Source organism: Sardina pilchardus, chromosome 19 (genome assembly GCF_963854185.1).
Source record: "Sardina pilchardus chromosome 19, fSarPil1.1, whole genome shotgun sequence".
Lineage (NCBI taxonomy): Eukaryota > Metazoa > Chordata > Actinopteri > Clupeiformes > Clupeidae > Sardina > Sardina pilchardus.
The window spans coordinates 11,652,236-11,674,899 of record NC_085012.1 but is presented as its reverse complement, the minus strand read 5'-3'; the positions used below and the strand labels follow the sequence as shown (position 1 = coordinate 11,674,899).

At 41.0% G+C, this 22,664-nt stretch overlaps 1 protein-coding gene across 2 annotated transcripts in view; it reads right to left on the bottom strand.

The window, feature by feature from the left end:
• Positions 1-21,793, bottom strand: part of LOC134065938 (lethal(3)malignant brain tumor-like protein 4) — a 92,655-nt gene extending 70,862 nt beyond the window's left edge. The window contains exons 1-10 of one of the 2 annotated variants that reach the window (XM_062521063.1): positions 21,727-21,792; positions 14,262-14,315; positions 14,058-14,165; positions 12,700-12,800; positions 10,552-10,606; positions 10,231-10,316; positions 5,943-6,047; positions 4,868-5,003; positions 3,945-4,036; positions 3,102-3,253 (exon numbers count right to left, since the gene is read on the bottom strand). In XM_062521063.1, the coding sequence (XP_062377047.1) occupies positions 3,102-3,253; positions 3,945-4,036; positions 4,868-5,003; positions 5,943-6,047; positions 10,231-10,316; positions 10,552-10,606; positions 12,700-12,780 (707 nt within the window). In that variant the 5' untranslated portion in view covers positions 12,781-12,800; positions 14,058-14,165; positions 14,262-14,315; positions 21,727-21,792. Of the gene's footprint in view, positions 1-3,101; positions 3,254-3,944; positions 4,037-4,867; positions 5,004-5,942; positions 6,048-10,230; positions 10,317-10,551; positions 10,607-12,699; positions 12,801-14,057; positions 14,166-14,261; positions 14,316-21,726 lie in introns of both variants that reach the window. The other variant, XM_062521064.1, reaches the window with a different exon arrangement.
• Between the last annotated feature and the right edge of the window lie 871 nt (positions 21,794-22,664).

The following is a 22,664-nucleotide window of genomic DNA, read 5'->3' as shown; positions in this document are numbered from 1 at the left end:
AGATGGAAGGAAGAAAGCAGGAGAAAGCCAGCTCAAAAGACACTAAAGAAGAAGAACAAGATGATGATGATGATGATGCAGATGATGATGATGATGATGCAAAGATGAAGGGAGAAGAAGGGAGACGATCTTAGAGAGGAGCAGAAAAGAACAGTAAAGACATGACAGAAAAGAAATGGAGAAATGGAAGAGGAAATGAATGGCAAATTACAGAGTGGGGGATATGAAAAGGAAAGGAAAAAAGATTCTTTAAAAAAGGATAGTTCAAGGTGGGGAAGATGAGGGGGGGCAAAAGAGAGAGAGAGAGAGAGAGAGAGAAAGAGAGACGGGAAGGGAGGGAGAGAGAGAGAGACAGGGAGGGGGAGAGGGGGAGAGGGGGGAGAGAGAGAGAGAGAGAGGGGGGAGAGAGAGAGAGATGAGAAGTCCAAAGGCAGCAGTCATTCCTCACAATTAATGAAAAAACAAGGTAATCCTTGAGGAGAGCCCATTTAATACCTCATCAGAGGCCTGGCGCTTTATGCTGGATTGTATCTAATTATACCACCTCAATTCTCCAGAGCTTTCCATTGGCAAAGCCTGGGCATGTGTGCGGCGTTACGTAAAAACAATGAAATGAATCACTCCTTCTTTTCACCCACTCCCTTCCTCCCTCCTCTATCCTCCCTCCCTCTCTCTTCTCCTCTAGTGAGTAAACGCACGCATAAATAGCCCCCAATCAATCAACATCTGTTACAAAGCAGCCGCTCACAACCCAATCAATGCGGCGTGCGCAACTCAATCCAAGAATACTCGGCGTAAATATGACCTGTTACGCAACACCGTTTCCCTAGCATTATTTTCATTATTTAGAAGGCGACGAGAGGGATGAAGCAGGTCACATAAAACGTTAATCAGCTGCGAAACGGGCGGAGACACGTTCAATTCCGCTCTGTCCGTTGTGTGGCTCGGTCAGAGCGGTGGACATGACCTGGGGCAGTCATGGATGATATCACTTATTATTTCATCAGAGGACACACAATAGGACTGTAATTTATGGGATGCCGAACAGTGGACGCACAATAAGACTGCAATTCATAAGATGCAGAGCCTTTAATTGAAAGCAAATGAGGGGATGAGATGGAAGGTATTTAAATAAAGCAAATAAGTAGGTATTTAAAAGGACTTAAGGTGCATTATGTCTGTCGTGTCGAATGAACCTCGCTGTAAGGACTACTAGTATTAATGGTTTAGAAAAAAAAACAAAACTGAAGATATGACTAGGAGATGAAAAGGCTGAGGATTAAACACAAAAACTGAGATCACCTTGACAAGAGTGAATAAATTCTCGGTAACAGAGTGGAGGGCAAATTTAACAGACTCACACAGCTCTACAGTATAAACTTCAGGGACAGCAGCAGCACGGCAGTGTAGAGAAGGGTGAGAAGACTGCAGACTGATTAGGAGAAGAACTTCACAACCACTACTAAAAAGGGTTCTACTCTGAAACCGCAGACCTCCGTCAAGGATGAATGCTGGAGGTCATACACAACATCTTCAGCAAAAGTAAAACTAAATTCATAGATTCTTGACTCAAGTCCACTCCAAAATGTGCACCTTTCTCTCCAGAAAAAATCTTATTTAGCTGAATGTATTTATGATAAAACACCTTTATACATGCTTACGGAAAAAAAAGGCCTTATAACAATTGATAATATAATTGATTAAAGGGCCATTCACACCAAGAATGGTAACTATAACGATAACTATAAAAATTGTTCTCATTAATATGGATTACGATAAACTACAACAAATTAACTGTAACTGTAACGACATTAGGAACGATATTGTAGGAAATCACTTTCCAGAGTGATCTGAGAATGATAAAAAGCTGACATTCAATCAGAATCCATCAAATTTAGCCATCACATTCATCAACACAAGGAGAGACATTCACTATCATTGGTCAGTGTGGACGCATTTATTGTTATAGTTAGAATTATAATTATCGTTATAGTTATCGTTCCTGGTGTGAACGGTCCTTAAGACAGCAGTAGTCTGTCCCAAATGCATTTGACTGAGCCATGTAAAATGTTCAAACCGAAATATTCAACTCAGGAGAAATTAAACAGCACCAGCAGTAGTTGCAGCCCATATCACATGACTTGAGTTTGCAACTAGAGATTTGCAGTCCCGACATTTTCAACCCACAATCTCAACAGAAACAGATGCTGCGCTTTCCAAACCAGTTGAGACAATCTCCACTGTAAACATTGAAGATTGGGCTTCGAAGGCAAATTCCAAAGAGGCAATTTTTGTGATGAAGTCGCAGGGAGGGCCATGCAACGTCTCAGATCACAAACTGTCTGCAGTCACACCCATAACACAGAGCTGCCATTGTGTGCGGTCATAAATAATCAGAAATACAGTATTTTCTTTTTATATCAGTACGGTAGTATAAACTATACTACAGTAGAATAGTTAGTTACTAGTTAACCTGCTACAGTTAACCCCCGGTCAGACAGCCACCATCTTAACTAACAAACTTCCTGTGGGAAACACTACTATCATTTACAGAGGACACCGACACAGACGACACAGACGACACAGACGACACAGACGACACAGACGACACAGACACACACACACACACACACACACACACACACACACACACACACACACACACACACACACACACACACACACACACTTTGATAAAGACACATTTCCCTTTTATGCCCAGAGTGAAGAGTGAAAGAAGGGATATCTTCTGTTGGCCTGAAGTACAGTGAATTACTGGAAGGTGTTAAAGCCTGATGTCATACAGCTTAGCACATCCTAACAAGATACCTGTGCAGTTTAAAAGACATTCATAAAATGACATTCAAGTCTGATAACATCTAGGAAGTCTGCTGTCAATGACCTTTTAGTCTCTGTTAAAAAAAATAGACAAGGCCACCATAAACATCACAAACTGTGCCAAAAGTGTCCCCTACCCCCATTGTACTGTATTTGCTACAGTCACTAGCATTTCATAGCTGGTTTCACAGCAGCAAAGCTGCCCTGAAATCAATGAGGCAACACACTTCAAAACAAATGCCACTGTCTCATCGGTGCCTTACCAATAGTCGTATGTGTCATCCCAGTTGTCGAAGTGAACCAGAAATCGATTGTCGGCGACGTCGGCCACCGTTGCCACGCACACCAGACAAGGATTCTTTCTGTCCACTGCCTCCAACTTCATGCCGACTTGAAATTTCGAGGTGGTCGAGGTCTGATTGAGAGAAGCACTAGTCACTAAACCGGTCAACGCAGCTCTTCCTACACCGCAACTGCAACGTTTCAAAGAAGTGGTTCCCACACTAACAGCTTTTTTTTCAATGGAGATTTTCTTTTTTTTTTTTTGTCAAAGTTTTCTTTTTGTTTAGGACTAGTCTTCATCCGTGTATGGGAAACCAGCCCTTTATGATTATGACTTGTCTACCCATGGTCCATCACAAAGTTAACCCGTAGAAAACTGAAATAAAAAAACTACTGCAGTGACAAACTATTCAGACTAGACTGACAGTGACACATACTGTATGCAGTGACCACTTAAATAACTTAGAGAAGTTCTAAAATTAAATTCAGTCATTAGTGAGGAATTTAGCTCCCCAATCCTCTATCTTCTCTGATAAGATTTTTCTGCATTTCTGCAGTCCCACGGCATACTTTCTTGGAAGCTTCTAGACTAGATAACAAGGTGCACACACCCTCTCCCCCCTGCACAGCTTGTCTGGGCACTTTGAATACACATTGTAAAGGTTAGCCCTGCGGCATTTCCACACTGTGGCCATGGAAAGACCTTTTGCGTCCCATTGGAGACTTTTGCGCGACGTGAAGAGAGAGAGAAGGTCAACTGTATGCTGCATAGTTTATCTGTTTATTTATTTATTTATTTAACAAAACACACTGGAGCCACTTACACTGTTTGGGGCTTTGAACAGATTCTTTGGTGCAGCCTGAGCATTGCAGGCCTCTAGGTACTTCTCCCAGTTAAACTCGTTCGCTTTATAACCTGATAGAGGACACCGAGAAAAAAGAAGGGAAAAGAAAGATGGGAGGACAAGATTGAAAGAAAGAAAGAAAGAAAGGAGGAGGAGAGGGAGGTATAGGGAGGAGAGGAACAGAGACATTACATAATGAGAACAAATGGAATTTAGGTGCTCATTCAGACGAGTCTATTTGTGTTACAGACTATTTGAAAACTCATCAGAGATGAAATTGGTGCGCTGGGGGGGCTGGTGTGTGGGGGGGGGGGGGTGCAAGCACACATTCATATGCAGAATAATGTGTTCAGCAATTAGAGGAAATATGACTGCAATGTTTACTTTTGGTATCTTGCAGAAGGTTGCATAGCATAACCCCTTAGAAAAAAAAGGGGGTTATAAATAACTTTCATAACTTCCTATATCTGTTTTTTCAACATGAGACTTCAATTGAATATTGCTTTATTCATGTCTATTCAAAGTACATTTTAAAGGGTTTGAATTCTCCAAAATAAGTGGCCTAACTTACTTGCTTCAATTAAGCCCTATTTTATCTCCCCAATACATTTTCTTCTATTTCTGAACCTTCCAGTCCCAAACTCAGTCAAAGTAACTTAATCTAATTTGTTACTTTTGCTATTAGGCTCCTTTTACCCAAGGCTCCCTAGAGAGAAAGCCATTCAAATATTTTAACCCTTCAGAAGGGGAGTTTTGAACATTCTCACAGAAGATTCTGTTCCGCAACAATGTAAGGTTCTAACATTCTAAGTTGAATTCAATGAACCCAGATCCTCTTTTATTTAAAACGTTCCATCTTGGTGAATGAACCATGATCATGGTCAGTGTTGTGTGTCACTCACCTTTGGGGGGATGGAGTTTGTGACCAGTTTCCTCACACCAACCAGCCATTCGGATGTCAGGGGAATCAGCATTTACCCAGAAGTCATAGCACTCTGAGTACCCATCTATGTGCAGGCGCAACCGATAACCAATCACCTTGAAGCACAAACACAGGCTACTATTACCAAGTGATTTAAGAAAAAAAAGTACTGGTGTTCTGGTCTATTGGTCCTTATAGGCATGAAAGGAATGGAGCATATTCAATACTCTATATATAATATATACATTGCTATAATCACAAAATGACTATTAAGCGTACATGCATAACTTTGATGGTACTGTATACTATTGACATCAATATAAAATGTACGTTAATTTTAGATGGGCATCATTTCAAGACTTTAAAGAGTGCACTAAACCACATTACATCCCCGTGCCAAGAGATTTTTTGAATGGCTAGCAGATGTCTTGATATTACCAATGGGAACCTTCAAAATTAAGTGGATCTTGTAAAAAAAATAATCAGTCTTATTAAAGTACTCTGCAAACACTGAAAGGCAACTAGATCAACCGTGGCAAGGATTGATTGAAAATCAATGTGTGTAGAGAGATAAACAAATTAATTAATGAATTGTAAATAAGTGTATTGTCTCATTCCATGGTTAGATACAATTATCTGGAATACATTGGCAAGTATTCAATGAGTAACAGCTTGCACTCAAAATATTCAGGCTTAGCAACAGTTAGAATCAACTGTGACTTTACAATTTAATGTTGTCCTTGTCCTTGCCTGAAAAAAGTTGTGCTACATACTTAACAGGTCGGTTTGTTTTCAAACGAAACCAACAAGTTTTCTTGTATGGGCTTATATATATACACGTGGGCCCCAGGGTGTAAGCAGAACAATATACTCCGTGGTGCCCCGCCCTTCTTAGATGAAAATACTGGCTTTGGCAGGGGAGACTCCACTCGGTACTGCGTACAGTACATGAGTACAGTAGTTCTCTCATCGAATACATTTTGCCTCTTGGAGTCTCTAGTGAAGGGAAGGGTTCCTTAAGGATGTCCCGAGGAGAACACTTGAGGAGGTCTCACCTCGGCCACGGACAGCACGCAGAACATGGAGGGGTGCAGCGGGTCGATGCCCTCCAGGCGCATCCCCACCTTGAAGCCATTCCTGCCGTGGGGGAACGACTGGTACTGGAAAGAGAGAGAGAGAGAGAGAGAGAGAGAGAGAGAGAGAGAGAGAGAGAGAGAGATGGAGAGAGAAGGGGGGAAGACAGAGAGAAACAATGAAAGAGAAAGACAGAGAGAGAAAAAGATGGAGAGGAAAGGCAGAAAAATAGAGAAAGAGGAAGGAAGGAAGAAAGAAAGAAAGAAAGAAAGAAAGAAAGAAAGAAGAAAGAAAGAAAGACAGAAAAGAAAGAATCAATGTCAGAAAATAGGCAAGACAGAAAAAAGAAAAAGAAATTAAGAAAAAGAAAGAAAAGTTAACACTCAAAACCTTGATGACCGACACATGATTAGTAGGTTATAGGAAGTTTTATATTTCAATGAAAAGGAATGGGTGGTGTGTTGTTGGTGTGTTAAAAGGCAGTCTACTGTAACTGTGGAGACACCACTGAATTAAAAAAGCAGAAAAAGTGCAGAAAGCAGAAATAAGTTGTAATGTCCTTTATAAAACCTTGGTTGATTGACAAACAACCGTCGCTGACGGACTCCCACACAAAGGTGTCGCAAATCAAGTGCAATTTAGTTTTTCTTCAGAATTGGAGAAGGTGATGTGATTTCAAGTACAAACAGGAACTACGGTTCTCGGAAGTATGCGTGTGCACACATCGCGCTCTCTCTCTCTATGCAGAGCCTGACCGAGTTAGTTGCCATGGAAACAGCCGCTCGCTTGCGCTGCTGCATGGAACAGATGTCCCGTCAAATCCCTTCATAGAGAAATTCATCTGTGCGCCGTGTTCGGAGAGTAGCGGATTTAGGGCCCTATCTGCATCGCTGTGCCCGAAGGGGACCCAATCCCAACCAAACTCTCCAAAAACACTCTCTCTCCATCTTTCAAACACACTGGCCTATATTTATACCGATGTATAATAATAAAACCTACAGTATATACCTTAATTTGCTGTGACAACTGTAAATTTGCAGCAAAGCCTTGGTAGCCATGAGGTCTGGGAGGAATGGGGAGCCAATGAGAGTTCATAGTGACCAGTGTTAATAGCCCCTCTATTTTGCTTGAAGAGCTTCTTAACGAATCTGGGAAACCTGGCCAATTACAGTTACACACTTGGGGTTAAGTGGAGATGGCCACCAGTTACTAGTAAGAATGTTTTGTGAGTCCATGTGAGTTTAAAGGATGCAGAGTACAGCCTTTGCATGAAACTCTACATAACTTACAACTTTACATTTGTGAACTTGTCCATGGTCTCAATCTTTGAGACTAAATGAATATTATCTCTGGTAGCCTGACATCACATTTTGTCTGCCACTCATTGTCTGTAACTGGTTATGCTTTGCATGTGTGACATTCTGAAAAGTCCTTCAATTCCGGACCATTACGGCTCGTTTCAGTTTTGGACCTTGCTTTCAGAATTGTCGCTTGTTTATTCAAAGTCTAAAGCCTGGGCTATTTCAAGTGTCAGTTTATTGCACATCATTTTTTACGTTGTTTGGAATAGCCACTGCATACCTGTGTTTGTTGGCGTGTTATTGCAAAATCTGTGGAATCATTTTATGCAAGCAAACCGCATACTCTATTGTTGGGGTCAGATATGACAGTTATCCACACATCTTGCACTCGCTGAACTTTTTACCCGTGTAGCCTACACTGAATCGGTTCTGCCAAAGCCCTGCTTCTATCCTCTCTGGTAGCTCTGGCTCTGTGTGAGAGGGGGAGTTGTTACAGTAGAGCGGCAACAGCCAATGTGTGCTTCTTTTCCTGATATATTTAACAATATATTTTGCATCTCTTATCCAAACAAACATCAAAGTTGGCACTACACTTACTCGTGCATTGATATTTGTATCGCAATTTAAGCTCTTCTGATTCAAAACCAATTCATAGAGTTCCAAAAATGTATTCATTTTTTTTTTTTTTTTTCCATTTTGAAACGGCGTTTAAACCGTTGTCCTAAAAAAATAGTTCAGCTCGCCATTCCCATGATGCCGCACCTATCTCACACTCACACTTGATACCTGGGCACTCTTTACTTGACATAATGAAAAGGAGGAGTTCAGCAGAGGAAGCCCTGAGCTCTGAGGTAGCCTAGTCTAGTCGGCGCAAACGTTTGGAGATCCTTCGCTAGATAGATAGAGATACTTTATTGATCCCCAAGGGGAAATTCAAGAGTAAGAGCTACAGTATGTGTAACAGATCGTTGTCAATGGCAACAGGTTTCATTGAGAGTAAAAGCAGATGAGTGGATCAGCTGCACTCTTAATATAAGGAATGTTTGATTAAAGTTCAGTGTTGTGTGTGGCAAACTATTTGTTTCTCAGCAGAGGCCATGAAACGGTACAAGGCCAGAAAATCGATTCATACAGACATAATTTATGTAGTTGCTTTTTCTCGTTTTGGCTTCACACCGGGTTTGCCCTGTAGGGATTTTTCGACAGGCTAATGATAACAATCTCATATTGATTGATTTCTGATATTCAATTTAATTAGGCCTACAGTGCTTGAAGTTAGCTGTGACAGACTACAGTAGGCCTACAGGTTTACGTAGATTTAACCACAAAGCCTGTCTAGGCGTAGGCCTACTAAATAGTTTAACACCTTGCCATTACACGTTAGTCTAGCCCTTCGCCTCGGTGAACAAGGCGTCCCATGTCATCCTGGCACAGTATAGAGACAGTTAGGGCCTACAAGTTTACTTTAAGAGGAGAAGTGTAGGCTAGGACCTACAGTGTTACTTTGGGAGGTGTAATTTGATTCCATTATCCACTGAAATATCAACAACCTTCAAGCTGCATCCTCTTCAATCAGCATCAATATTAGAAGGCGATCACATGTTTAGCTATTTTGTACACTGGCCCAGGTCACTGTTAGGGGAGAGGCTATATATTATCATCAAGTAGGTCTATAGTAAATAATGTAATAAAAATTATGACTTTATCTTGGCCATCCTCATGAGTGGACAGAACGAAAACAATAGTTCTTACTCAAAGCAGACACTGAGTAGTATTAAACTATATTTCATTTACTTTCTTGTCTACTGCAATAATATGAGAAAAGTAATCATATAATGTGAATAATTTGTTGAATCGAAAATGGATCGAATTTTGAGCCTAAAAATGTATAGCGAATCGTGACACCTGTCAAGTTTGAAATCAGTCGGACGAACAGGTCGAAAGACATGCGGTTAACACACAAACACACTGACACACAGACAGACGTTCTGTCATTTATAGATAGAATATTACTATTACGAGCACTTTTTCTCACCTTTCATGAAAGTCAAGGTAAATATTGTGGTAACACCCACTTAATAAACGCTTCGATTGAAGCTATTCACACTGTACTATGACTATATAGAATGGTGCTCCCTTCACCCTCCTCCTTCATCTCTCTCTCCAACACACACACACACAGCGCTGGTTTTATTATTGTGCCACAGAGAGCCATTAAAACGTGACAGCGGCCCAGCCTCCCTGTAAAGGAGAGAGGAACCTGCAGATATAGCACATCTTCATAAATGCTGTGGTCTGTGTGATGCACAACAACCAGTTCGCCAGCAAGAATGCGAATGTAAAAAGGCATATTGATTTATATTGTTTTTGGTTCTCTTTCTGCGACGTTAAGCATACGATTCCAAAAAGGCATAAAAAAGTAAGAACTTGGCAAGTGGCAGTAATCTTTCCATTTCTACTTTGAAATTGGGTCCCACAACAACAGCTCTTTCAAACAGTTTCTTTCTGTGACCGAGTTCTGTTATCGATTGGATTTGAGAGAGAGGTCGAATGGAAGTACACCTTTCGTTCCAAACACACAGCATAAACATTCAGTGGTACTACTTTCAGTGCTTGTTACCTAGAGACATATCTTGTTTGTGTTGCAAAACAACTACTGTCGTGTTCACAAAGATATTACAGATAATGTTGCTGTTAAAACCTGTTGCATTAGATCAGACTGTTGACAGTAGACAGTTGACAGTACAGGTAGATTAACATAAACGTGTTGTCACAAATTCTGGCAAACAATGCTTTTGATTTTAGCTGGTGCCCTCAAAGCAAAGTTAAAAATCTTTCATGAATCTGTAACCTGGCAAATAAAATGAACGCAAACAACATGACCCCTGTAGCTTCAAACATCTGGAGGAGTCTTTGGGTATTTGCCTTTGCCTGTTTCTGCGGTGTGGTGCATGATGAATGGGCATACCTCAGTGAAGAGGCGCAGGGGCGCAGCAATGGCCACCTCCTCCCCCAGGTACTGCTCCCATGACCAAGGCCTCTTCTTGCCACTCACTGTGCCGACACAAACAGCACATCGGTCACACAAGCTGCCTCATCTACCTTCATAACCACTAGGTAGATATTACTACCATCAACTTTAACAGACAGATGCTCAATGATTAGTTGTTATGCATAATGATACACACTACTATGAGGAGCTAGGCTACAGACAGGTCAAATATTCACATATGGTGTTGTGAAATAAATAACTCTTTTATTTTCGTGGAGAACAAGCATTGTGGAGAACCTTGTGAAGTGGACACCTTATTCTTCATCTTAGTAGGGTCTTCTTTTGGTCGTTCCTAAGATGAAAAAATAAAAGTACAAAACAAGTCAAGCACTCTGAAAGTGCATAACAACAAGTCAAGTACTATTACTTCTGCAGAAGTCCCATCAAATTTTATAGCTGTGCGATATAGAGTATATATCGATAACATCTTATTTGTAGTTTTAACAATGTGCAAGCTGTCATTATTGAGTAACAGTTCTTAAACTGTTATATCCGGTCCACAACATGAACATTGGCGGGACCATAGTCCACACACAGGGCATGTCACTCGTGTAGTCAAAATCATGCTTCTGCATCATGGAAAACAAAAACAAACGCTATGAGTGCATGATATCAGGAATTTCAAGACAGGCCACTGTGGGAAATACCCTGCCTACAGCACAAGGAATTTACCACCTCTCCTGTACATATCTGAAATAACTCCTCTCATTGACACCTACAGTACTTCGATTAAATGGCTTAATCTGTTTTTAAATAGCATTTGATAGCATTTGATCCCCCAAAACAATCTGATATTTAATCAGATAATTAATATATTCAATAAAACAGAAGAACAATATCTTAAATACAAAGAATAGGATACTTAGGACTATGTTACGGTATGCACAAAGCCACCCTCTGAAATTCAGACAGAATTGATCAGTCTGAGAATTGGCTAATGTTTGCACTAGTGTATAAGAGTTTTCCTGTTCATTTCCCTTGAAAGGTTTAGTTTAAACTTAATGTTAATGTTTTACTTGAATATCCTACTGTATGTTCCAAGTCTCCATCAATATAATTAACAAGGAACAACTAATATCTCACTAACAATAAAGAAATTGCAAAAGGGTTCTCCAATGTTTTCTCAGTTAGCGTTTTAAAATTATATCAGATTAGTAAAAAAAATGTGCCTTTGCAATACTGAATGAATTGCTGATAATGGGCAATGTAGATATTGCGTTAAAGATCAACTATTTCTTTTTAAAACAGTCGAGAACCTTTTTGCAAAAATGTAGGCACCACATGTAATCTGAAAACTGCTGCCCTGATAAAAACAACAATACAACTGATCTCAGCTGGTTTTTTGTCTAAAAGAGTAGACAGGAAATGTCTAAGTGATCTCAAACTTTTGACCGGTGGTGTATACTGTATATCTATTTCCATGACTGACATGGAATATGTTGCATTTATTGTCTCTACTTTAAATATTTGTCCATGCGGTTTCTGTTGTCACATGTTGATGGTGCAACCGTACATAGTAACACTGTTCAACTCCGCCATTAGCAAAGTCTTTTTAAAGCAAGTCACGTCACTCGGCAGCCATATTGGCCATGGGGTCGGGCAGCGACTTTGACCGGAACAAGACCAGGCTCTATCTAAATGAATGGGGATAGAGCTGGATGTCCGTGTTCCGAGGTGTAAGAGACATAAAAATCCATGTTTGAAATCGCGATGAAAATCTGACTAAAATCGCTGAAAAGGTTTGGTGGTTTTGTATCAAATTAACGCTTTAAAAGCCTTTTTCTTACTGGCAATTTTGGACTGCGCATGCTCTGTTCTTCACGACGCAGCTTTCAAAAAGCGTGACCGCCAAGGATCGAGCAACGGCACTGGAAGAGGCGGGACATGCAAACCATAGCCAACCGGTGTAAACAACCGCCATCTTTCGCGTTACGAAGTTACCCCATGCTTTTCAATGGGCGATTTTTCCAGTGCAGTGTCTCCTCATATATAAGTGTCTCTGCCATTAGTGAGCGAGTCACTCGTTCCATGCAATAATATCAAGGTGTGGTCATGATGGTCAGTTTTTGAGTGTGAATGCGTTTATTCATATATCCATGTTCGTGTGCTCTTTCTTACCCATTTGAACGTAATGCATTTTGATGACACTATTAAATATTCGATCTAAAATCATGTTATATTGCCCAGGCCGAGTATAATATTAGACTTTTACTTTTTTTAAGAATGCATAACATCATCTTAAAATCATTATCAACAAAATCCCAGAACATATTGAGATATTGTTTTTTGGTCAGTATCGCGCGCTTCAATAATGTCAATCTACTGTATACATACAATATTTTACAGAAAGACCATTTGAAGTTCGGTCGAGTTGCGGATACTCACTCTCAAACAGTATTCATCTGTCACACCTCTTGAATTCAAACTTGCTTTCTTCTTCTTGTCCTTCTTATCCTCTGCCTGCATCGTTAGAGACAGGATAGATTCTAGAGGGGGAGGGGGGGGGGGGGGGTTGAAAGAGACAAGGGGGCAAAAATCAAGTTAATTAAGAAGGAATCAACATGAGGCTAATTTCATGAGCCACCAAATATCCTGCACTGCTGGCTCCCCTTATGGCGCCCCACTCCCCTCCCTTGTAACTCCGGTTGAAACAAAATTCTTCCTCTTTAGAATGCATTTCAAAGTGGCACATAAATCCACCCCACTACATTCCACTGTACGCAGAGTCAATGGAAAGCAGTTAATCACTCTTAAACTATTTCAGTTGCGATTAAAGGTACAGTAGCATCATATAGCCAGAACACTGGCTTTCTGCCAAATTGACTGCTTAAACGATGTGACTGTGATTCATCTTTAAGAGGTCCTCTTTGTTGTTACAGTACATTGAAGGAAAAAAAAAAAAAACACTTTCCACATATTTGCCACAGGCATTGAGTCCTTAAGCATACATAGCCTTCAGCAAAACCACTGTATCTGTACACTGTACAAAAACGTAATCTTGTATCTTGTAAAGGCTTCAGAAAATGTCGTAAACACATTGATTTTGTAAGCCCATTCTATTTGAGCTCAAAATCTTAACAGATGGTCCACCTCGTTTTTATGTGTAAACTGCATGTGGGAAGGAAATTAAATGTGCAGGGGTCACTGAGAGAAAGGCCATGGGCCTCAGATTTCCCAGCAGGCACTGCTCCCAGGGAGACGCAGGGCCGCGGCAGCGGAGAGGCAGAGAGGGCAGATTAACTGGGCTTGCTCTGATGCACACTGTGGCTAAAACGCTCACTTAAAAACGTCATGGGGGACTTTGTACAGCCACCAAGCAATTTTAGACAGCCAGCCCTTCGGGTGTCACTTCAGCGGATTCAAAAGGTAAAACCGTTCTGCAGCAGCAGCGCATTCTGTGTTTATGCCACAAATATCACGCGAGTGCCGATAAATAGCTTCATTGATTTCCAAGGATGTTAACTGCACTGCTGCAAAATGTTTTACTTTTCTTTTTTTTTTTCAAACATAATTGCATAATCACCCAACTTCGGAATAGACCTAGTTTAAGCTTTTCTTGCCAGAATAACAGAGAAAAATACAAGATGTGGCCACACTGGCAAAATGCTGCTGACCAGCTACATCTCACCACCCATTACTCAGCGGACTCTTGGGCTCCATTTGATGAAGGCCTCCATTTAGACAAATGCCTTTAAATTACAGGGGTGGGACACGGAGAGCTAGAGTTAAAGTCACTGACTCACCGTTTGGTATTTGCTCCCACCCAGGGTTCCCTAGCAGGGACACAGTCTCCGCGAGGCCATTCCAATCAGGTTTGAGCTCTCTGCTTCGCCAAATGCCTTCGGAAAAACCTGGAGAGGATGGAAAAAAGAACATAAACCCCAGTACCGTTTTTTTTTTTAAGTAAGCCTAGGCTATCTTTTCTTAGGTCACCAGCGAGAGTGTACCTGCTTGGAGAGATTTTGAGTTTGTCGTGTCGTTTCCTCGAAAGCCAGTTGTATCTGATGGAGTGGAGGGGAAATCAATTCAGTGAGTGAGAGAGAGACCGGTTGAGAAAGAAAGGGAGATAACATCTGTGTCCGTAACGGAGAAAGAGTGTGAGTAAATTCAAAATAAAGACAAGAGAACATGAGAGAGAATGTGTGTGTGTGTGAGAGACAGAAAGATCAAGAGAAAGGGACTGAAAGAGATAAAGAGAGAGAGGGAGAGAGAGAGAGAGAGAGAATGAGAGTGACAGACAGACAGAGAGAAAGTGAGAGGGCAGGGTATTCACCCAGGGTTAAGTTAGTCCTAAAGCTTCAAATTAATGCTGACTAGAAGCCAAGGTACAGGGTCGGCTTTCTTGCCCTTGTGGAACATCATTGTTCTCGTTGTGGACACGGCCATTCAAACACTGAGATTAATTCAGGGAACAGTGGAACTACATTCAGTGCAAAGACGCATCAGAAACAACAGCACATGCAATATACGGTACACAAGCTCAGGGACATTTCACAACAGCTGTTTACTGAAATGACTGTTTACGATGAAAGGGTAGCATCAAAACAAAACCTGATTTTGAGCGGAAAGGCTTTTGATCTAGCCGGGTACTCTCCAGTGTACATCATCCCTGTAACCTGAGGCACAGCATGATCGCTAATTCATGGACAACTCTCTCTTGGGAACGAGAAAGCTCAGTTCGATGTGCAGCCTAATCTGTACATGACTATCGCTTCCATATCGCTGTGACAGCTACACAAATTGCTACTACAAACATCACACCCCTAACAAATTATAAAACCAGTTCATCACCATGGCATCTTGTCAAATCCAAACACAAATTATTTTGTCATGAATTCATCATGTGTTAATTAGTTAAAATGTGCTAAAACACCTTATTGTAATAATGCATATTTTAAACCACAGCAGCATCAGAAAAAAGGTTTAACAGACATAAACAATTACCACGCATCTGAAGAGGAGTTCAAGACAGGAGAAATGGACTCCATTTCATCCAACAGATTTATGGGACAATCTAGATTAAGGTACTGTTCAGCAGTGGCAAATGAGCCCTGTTACACACGTCGCAGAGAGGAACTGGCCTACATTTAATCAATGTAATGGCTGCCAGGGGGGTCATACATGTAAACACTCAGGGATACGGACACAGCGATAAATCCTCACTTTCTCTCAGCCGTTTAGCAGCTGGACCTGAACATGATCACACATCAGTGACATAATCCATATAAAAAAAAACAACAACTTTAGAGTTGGAAAGATTAGCGTAACCGATGTAAAACATACATAATGCAATCACATGAACAATAGCAGGGAGGACTGATATTTTAAGCACTGATGATTACAATAATTGTCCATATTCAATTCTACAGAGCCTTAGGCCAATACTTGTATATATGATAGAACAGATATTAGTTTAAGCAAAACTGAACTATACTGTACTTCTCTTTTTACACTTCACGCCAGACGAGTATTTTTCATCATATGCAACAGTATATATATTTTTTGCCAGTTGAGTTTTTTCATTACACTTATGAACACTTGTCAAGGTATTGGGAGTTAAACCTTACACAAACATCAGCCAATCTGTAGCCTAACAGAGAGCAGCAAAGCCACAAGAGAATCCATCTCAACACCTTTTCCTTCCAGCAAAATAGACAACGTCTGATAATTATTTTGTCAGTAACACTTCTATTCTGTAATACGATAAAAATCCAGGCTACGTTTACAAATGGGGGAAATCGAAAAACTGCTTTTGCAATCAAGTCACAATTCAGCCTGTCTCTGAGATCCTTCAAGTCCTTCAGTCCCACTCTGAGTCAGATCCCCTTGTTTCTGGTTGAGCGCTTCAGTGGGGTAATTGCTGGTACTTTGACTCCGCGAGGAGGACACACTACATTCTGAACGACTGTAGCTCTCACTCCCTGTGGGCCCATCGGGTGAAAAGATAAACCGTAATCTCCCTTAATCTCAGCGTAATACATTTAGGTGCTCCGTAGACAGCGATGAAGAAGACATATCTCTGACACATCAGCGGGGTGAGCTCATTATTCATTCGTAGTCGCGGTCCACTGCGTGCTGCTGACGTCCTTTAATCTCCACGTCATTCGAGACTGTCCATCTCGCACAGGTTTTTTGGGGGAATTCAAGAGGCTTGGGCCCCTCCCTCTGTTATCCACCTGCCAAAACTGACCTTTTGGCTGTTAAGGTGCATATCAAATGTCAACGCCAGACAATGTTTATAGATTCCCTATCTCGCTTTATCACTGCGCTTCCCCCGTAAATTATTACAGGAAGCTTATCAGACCAAATCAGACACCTGAGAGGTTCAACAAGTGGTCTAGACTCTCACTGCTCTCTCGTCAGGATCCACTCTGCCAGTGTATTATCAGGCAGCTGAAAATATCCTTCATAGAAATCAATATTGTTTTTCCTCGACCCACGGCCTTTTTTTTTTCTTTTTTGTCCTTCTTTAGCTGATGAGGTGAACTCAAACAAGCAGCGGGGTAGAACCAAGCCAATGCTTCAGTTCTTTGCCAGAGCTTTCTTCCCCCTGCAGCAATGCCGTTCATTTGCATCTGCGGATTTGCACTAAGTCGAGTGCTTTTTTTCCCCCTTCCTCCTGCTTTCAGTCTATTAGACGATAAATAATGTTTTGTCTCAGCCAACAATACAGTATCTTTTATCAGACCACCCACCCCTTCCATTTGGGCACAAGGAAGAAGGAGAATATGTACAGTATGGAATGGGTGGGGATGGTGGAGAGGAAGCTCAGGTTTTAGTCATTGCATTCAGCAAACACGCCCAGTCCTCTTTCTGTTCTAAAGAACAACTCAATGAGCCTGCAGACCAGCTTGTCGGCTGATGTCCACCTCTTCTCTATCTGTGTGTGTGTGTGTGTGTGTGTATGTGTGTGTGTGTGGTTGTAGGGGTTACGCAGTCGCTCTATGGACATCATGTGCGCTGGGCGCATCATCCATCAGAGGGAGAGACAGGCCCTCGCTGAGTGATTAACATCTGCACATGTTGTGACAAAAAACGTGGCACGCGGGGTAATTGGATTTCAACAACAGCGACCACGAGGACACCGGAGCGCGGGCCTTTGCCCAACAGCCGCTCCACACACCCAGACGAGGCGGACGGAATGGAAAGAAAATGGAGGCAATTTGTTTGGGGGTGTTTCTTTGGAAAAAAAAAAAAAGAAACAAAATAACTAGGCTACTTGTGGAAATTGAAGGTGGCTGTCTGCTGAGTGGGTCTATAAAGACCAGACTTATGTTGTTTTGACGTGGGTCAATGCAATGCAAGCACTGGCAGACGGCAGGAAGAGGCAATCTACCGTACCACAAATTACTACAGATGAAGAGCCACCTTTTTTCAGATTGGGGGGGGGGAGGGGTACACATGGTTAAGGGCAAACTGTGGGAATGTTGTCTAATTGGAAGCGTCTCTCATTCGGGACCTGACAGGGATTAAGTGTCCCTGCTGCTGGCTACGGCTTGGGCTATATCTGCTAGGCTACATGAGGATCACAGCTGGATGGGGATGGAGGGCAAATGAAACACGGTCGGTTCCCATTTTCCACAGCGCCGCAGACTGCAGAGGACCGCGCTTGGATCTGGGGAACAGAATACCACGCAAAGGATCAGATCACTGCGTTAACTGTCCTGGATGAGACCTTAAAAACAGATGCTGTCTGCATCAAAGTACCCTATAATACAACATCCCTATTCCACTTGTTTTCCTCATGCTTCTTCCACAATGCAGCAAGTTGCATATTCTAGATTGCTTTAAGATCCACGATCAAAAGTGATAACCTGCATTTTTCAATTCACGTTCACATTTTCTCAAACACAGATCATACAAAAAAAGACTGAGAGTCGAGGACCACATTCTGTGTCATGTCAGTGCCAATGTCACTGGTACTCTTTACCAATGTCTGTGGTAGTGAACAAATAACCAGTTTGTACCAGTTCAGCTACAGGTACAGTACAGTTTGTACAGATAGAAAGACAGTAGCCTGCTAGGCCAAGTTAGGCTAGATGCAGGGGTGTTGTTAGTGTGTGTGTGTGTGTGTGTGTGTGTGTGTGTGTGTGTGTGTGTGTGTGTGTGTGTGTGTGTGTGTGTGTGTGTGTGTGTGTGTGTGTGTGTGTGTGTGTGTGTGTTGGTGGGGGGGCTGGCACTAACGGGAGAACCTCATAAAAACAACCATTATCATTATAATTATCATTATTATTAATGGGATGCCTTCCAAAAGCATAACAATATTCTATCACACGTTCCAACGTTTCTAGCAGCGTCACTGGTTAGAGGCATCTGGAGTGTGACTTAAACAAAACAAACAGACTTAGCAAGCAGACAGACTCCAAGTGGATGCAGCCAACACATCATCTACTCTAACATAATAGTTTTAAATGCTCAGGTGTAATCAGAACATCAACACATAACAACTTCTGATTTAAAAGTCAATAGCGGACTAAATGAGACTCATGAACCGTTTTTCAACATCAGAAATACTCACAGCTGTCCCTTTTGTTTGAGTAGGGCTAAAAAAAGATTCTCATTTATGCTTTTTTTTCTTTCTTTCTTTTTTTAAATGAATACCACGCCACGTGAATGGACGACATTGACTTTTGCGAGGCCGTGTGTGGAATTCAAAGCAGTACTGTTTTCAGGCATTTGACATTTGCCAACATCTTTGGGAGCTGAGCAACCCTGATGTGTCATTTTCTTTCCTCCCATTCAAATGTAAAACAATGGACAGACAGGCCATGCACAGAGAGGGTTGCTTTTTCGTCTTTTCACCATTGACCACCAAACAACAACAGAAAACATTAGCAGACAGAGGACTGATCTTATCTACCATCTGATACAAACTGTTCTCAGGAACTCTGGGAAGCCTGAGCGGAATAAATATGAAGCAATTACGATGCTCTGGTATTACAGACGGAGACCAGGTAAACTATCTTGCCGACATTCACTCAGAAACAGAGTGAGAAAAAGGTAAAAGAGTAGGGCACTGTATATTCTTCAGCGCACACACACACACCTGTTGTTTAATTGCTATACTGTAGTGGCTAACCTGATCTCTCCAAAGAATGTTCAGTGTGTGCCGTGGAACCCACTGACACTATGCACCTGCCAATTTTTAGTGTTAATGTGAATATAGCAATAACAGCATAAAAGGATGTGTGGAAAAACAACCCCACTCCCTTTCCATGAAGATGACTGATGACTGATTTGTTTTGGTTTTCAATTAAAAACCCTCAGAGCCATTTGGCTCCCATTAGAAGGAAATGCTCCACTGAATATAAACGAATATAGCCTAAATGATGGCATCAATTTAAGCTACTTCAGTTTGACTCATTAATAAATTTACTTCATAATGCATTGCCTGGCAAAGGAGGGCGTTTCATTCTACATCAGATAAAAATGCAAACTAACTGTCCAACAGCAGCTGGCAACATTGTGTAGATATCAAGTGTGGAAGACAAGAGGAAAAACACTGAACTTTGATAAGCACGAATGATAAGCACCACTGAATAGACACAAAACATCAAATATCCAAGCTCACTTGTTTCCTTACAGATTCAGGATCAGAGGACCTCATGCCCAACACCTTTAGCATCTCAGAGCTAAAAAGGCTCCAGGGAGGTTATCAAACAATCAACAGAAAACATAATTCCTGACTCTGTTGAGTGAGAAGACTGAGCGTGTACTACTGTATGTTGTGTTGTGTGAATGTTCATGTGTGTCTCCTTCTCTCTGCTATTGCCTGGCATGCTAGTGGAAAATTCCCCATCTTTGTTGAAAACTCACTCTCTGAGCATGACTTAGCCTGGACATTTGTGGGGGGTTAACAACTGAGGAAATCTCTAATTTCATTTTCAGTGAAAGTTTAAAATGTTTGTGAGAGCCCCTCTCGGTACACCCAAAATTCATGTATAATCTTAGTACAGTTGAACAGGAAGTACCGTGCGGCAGCCATACAAACAGCGAGAAGCAGGAAGCATTATGAACTACTTCCCGACATTGACCTCACTATAAAATAGCTCAACAAGCCTCCTCTGAGATGTATTTATCTACAGTAGCCTATAGGCTAGGCTACAGAGATAAGAGCATTCCTTCATAAACCATTTATCTGCTGTATATGTTTGATATCAAACTCAAGGCATATAAATCAGGAAAAAATAAACATTTTTTGCCAACTACAAAAAAAAAAAAGAAAATATGTCTTTAACCTTAACAGAAAAACCACCAAGCTTACTGACCAATGCTTAGCCTAAAGTAGTTGGTCAGTCCAGACCCACTTCATCTTTCAAAAGCACACTTTCAAAAGCTATACTTCCAAAATTGTGCTGCAACAAGTAGGCTAAGCTTAATTAAGAGCATGATTTATTAGGTTGTGTTTTTGTTGTCTAGCCTACAACTCAACAGGTGCACTCTTGCCGTTTGTCTGCTTTCTTCTTCAACTTAGTGTTTTCAATGTTAATTTTAACATTACTCAATACGTTTCTTTAAAGAAAAAAACTATTTAAAGAGACCTTAGTGGTGCAGAGCTTTTTTTTCTTGAACATTGCCATCTATGCCTACTAAACGTAATCTAACTAGAAAACAAAACAAAGTAGGCTAGAATGCAACAAAGCCTGCTCTTTAAAACAACTAACAAAGTTGGTAAGCAAACGCAAAAAGGGGCGCAGGATTACAGTATTATAAGTCTGGAACGTTCGGAAATTACATATTTTATTAAGAATGGTGAGGCTGTCGACATTGCATGGTAGTTCAGACTTATGTAAAAACAAATAAATACAATTACAAGAGGGAACCACTCCACCCAAATGGGGAAAAAATGAAAATACAGAATAAAGTGATAAACATAGAATATGGGTTATAACAAAATCAAAACTATTTAGTTTGGCGACAAACCTCTTCCCACATTTAGAGCAAACACAAACTGGCCAGGAATTTCGGTTCACGAGGTAGAGTTTTAATTGTAGCATACAAAATTGGTGGCGTGAAAAAAATGTCCAAAGGAAACATTTCCGAGTGCAGAATTATAGTTTCACTTAGCAAGACAAGCTAGCTTCGTATTGTTTACACTAATATGTCATATGTTTGATCATTGTATATCGACAAAATGAGGACTTTAACGCCATTGCAGAGTATTCTTTGTATCTATTGGGTCATCATCTGAAAGAAGGGGCATCTTATTATATGTTAGCTTGCCTAATAGGAGAAAACATGAGATTAGCAAGGATAGCCATCTCAACGCATTTAAATACGAAATGTGAACGCGACCACGACTTCGAAATGTTTTCATATCAATTTGTGGAGCTTTCCTAAAGTGTGTGATTCGTCTTCCCTAAAAACAAACTACAGTAACCCAGACGTTGTATGAAATTATTAATTCCTTACCCACTCGCAGTCGGTTTACCCCTCAACGTTGTGACAGCAGAAACAGGGTTCTTTCGACGCTTTGCGCATGCTCCAGAACAGCCCTCTACTGGAGGTAAAACTAAATATTAGATGGGACTTCAGCAGGTGTGAACGACGAGGGCGAGTAGGCTATAGAAAAAAAAAGTAAATTAATAATAAACGTAAAAAAGTAAAGTTTTGCCTATAGGCTATTCGTCATGTCACAAACATCTTATAAATAATTCGCCAGACATATAGGCTTATCATAATAAAACATAGCCTACATTATGGCAATGACAATATTAAGACTAAAATGGCCTTTTTCATGTTGCCTGCAAATTGACTGTAGCCTATGGCAGACTAGACTAGACTAGCCTATGGCAACGAGTTGCGTGCAGATGAAATGCACACAGTGAGCCGCACGCATTCCAGTAGCCTACAGGTCATAACCTTTTAAGTATGAATGTATCTGCAGTAGACCTAGGTCTATTAAGGGGTGATGGTATGATGGAACCTGCTGTGGTAAAGACATTGCATTAACTTTCAACTATCATTTAAGGGTATATATTTCATTAATGCATACTGTGATATGATGAAAATGCCTATTTTAAATAATTAGCCCTATTTTCATCAGTCTGAAAAAACATTCATCCGAAGTGGCTTTTTGGTCAGTATTTGTGTTCAACAAGTAGGCCTTTTGAGGATGTAGCCTACTTGTGACCTCTCTTTAGCCTCTCGATTTAGGCTACCTGCTGAGGTGCAGAAGTATTATGTAGTATTAACAGTGAATCTATTGTGAGAGACCCAGAAGCACTTGCACAAGCCTATGTATTTCATCTAAAGTCACTGAAAAGTGCTACTGAAAGAGTTCATTTGCATTATATAAAAATATGATGTCAAATCATACAGATTTTATTGCAGACAGATGAAAGACATTC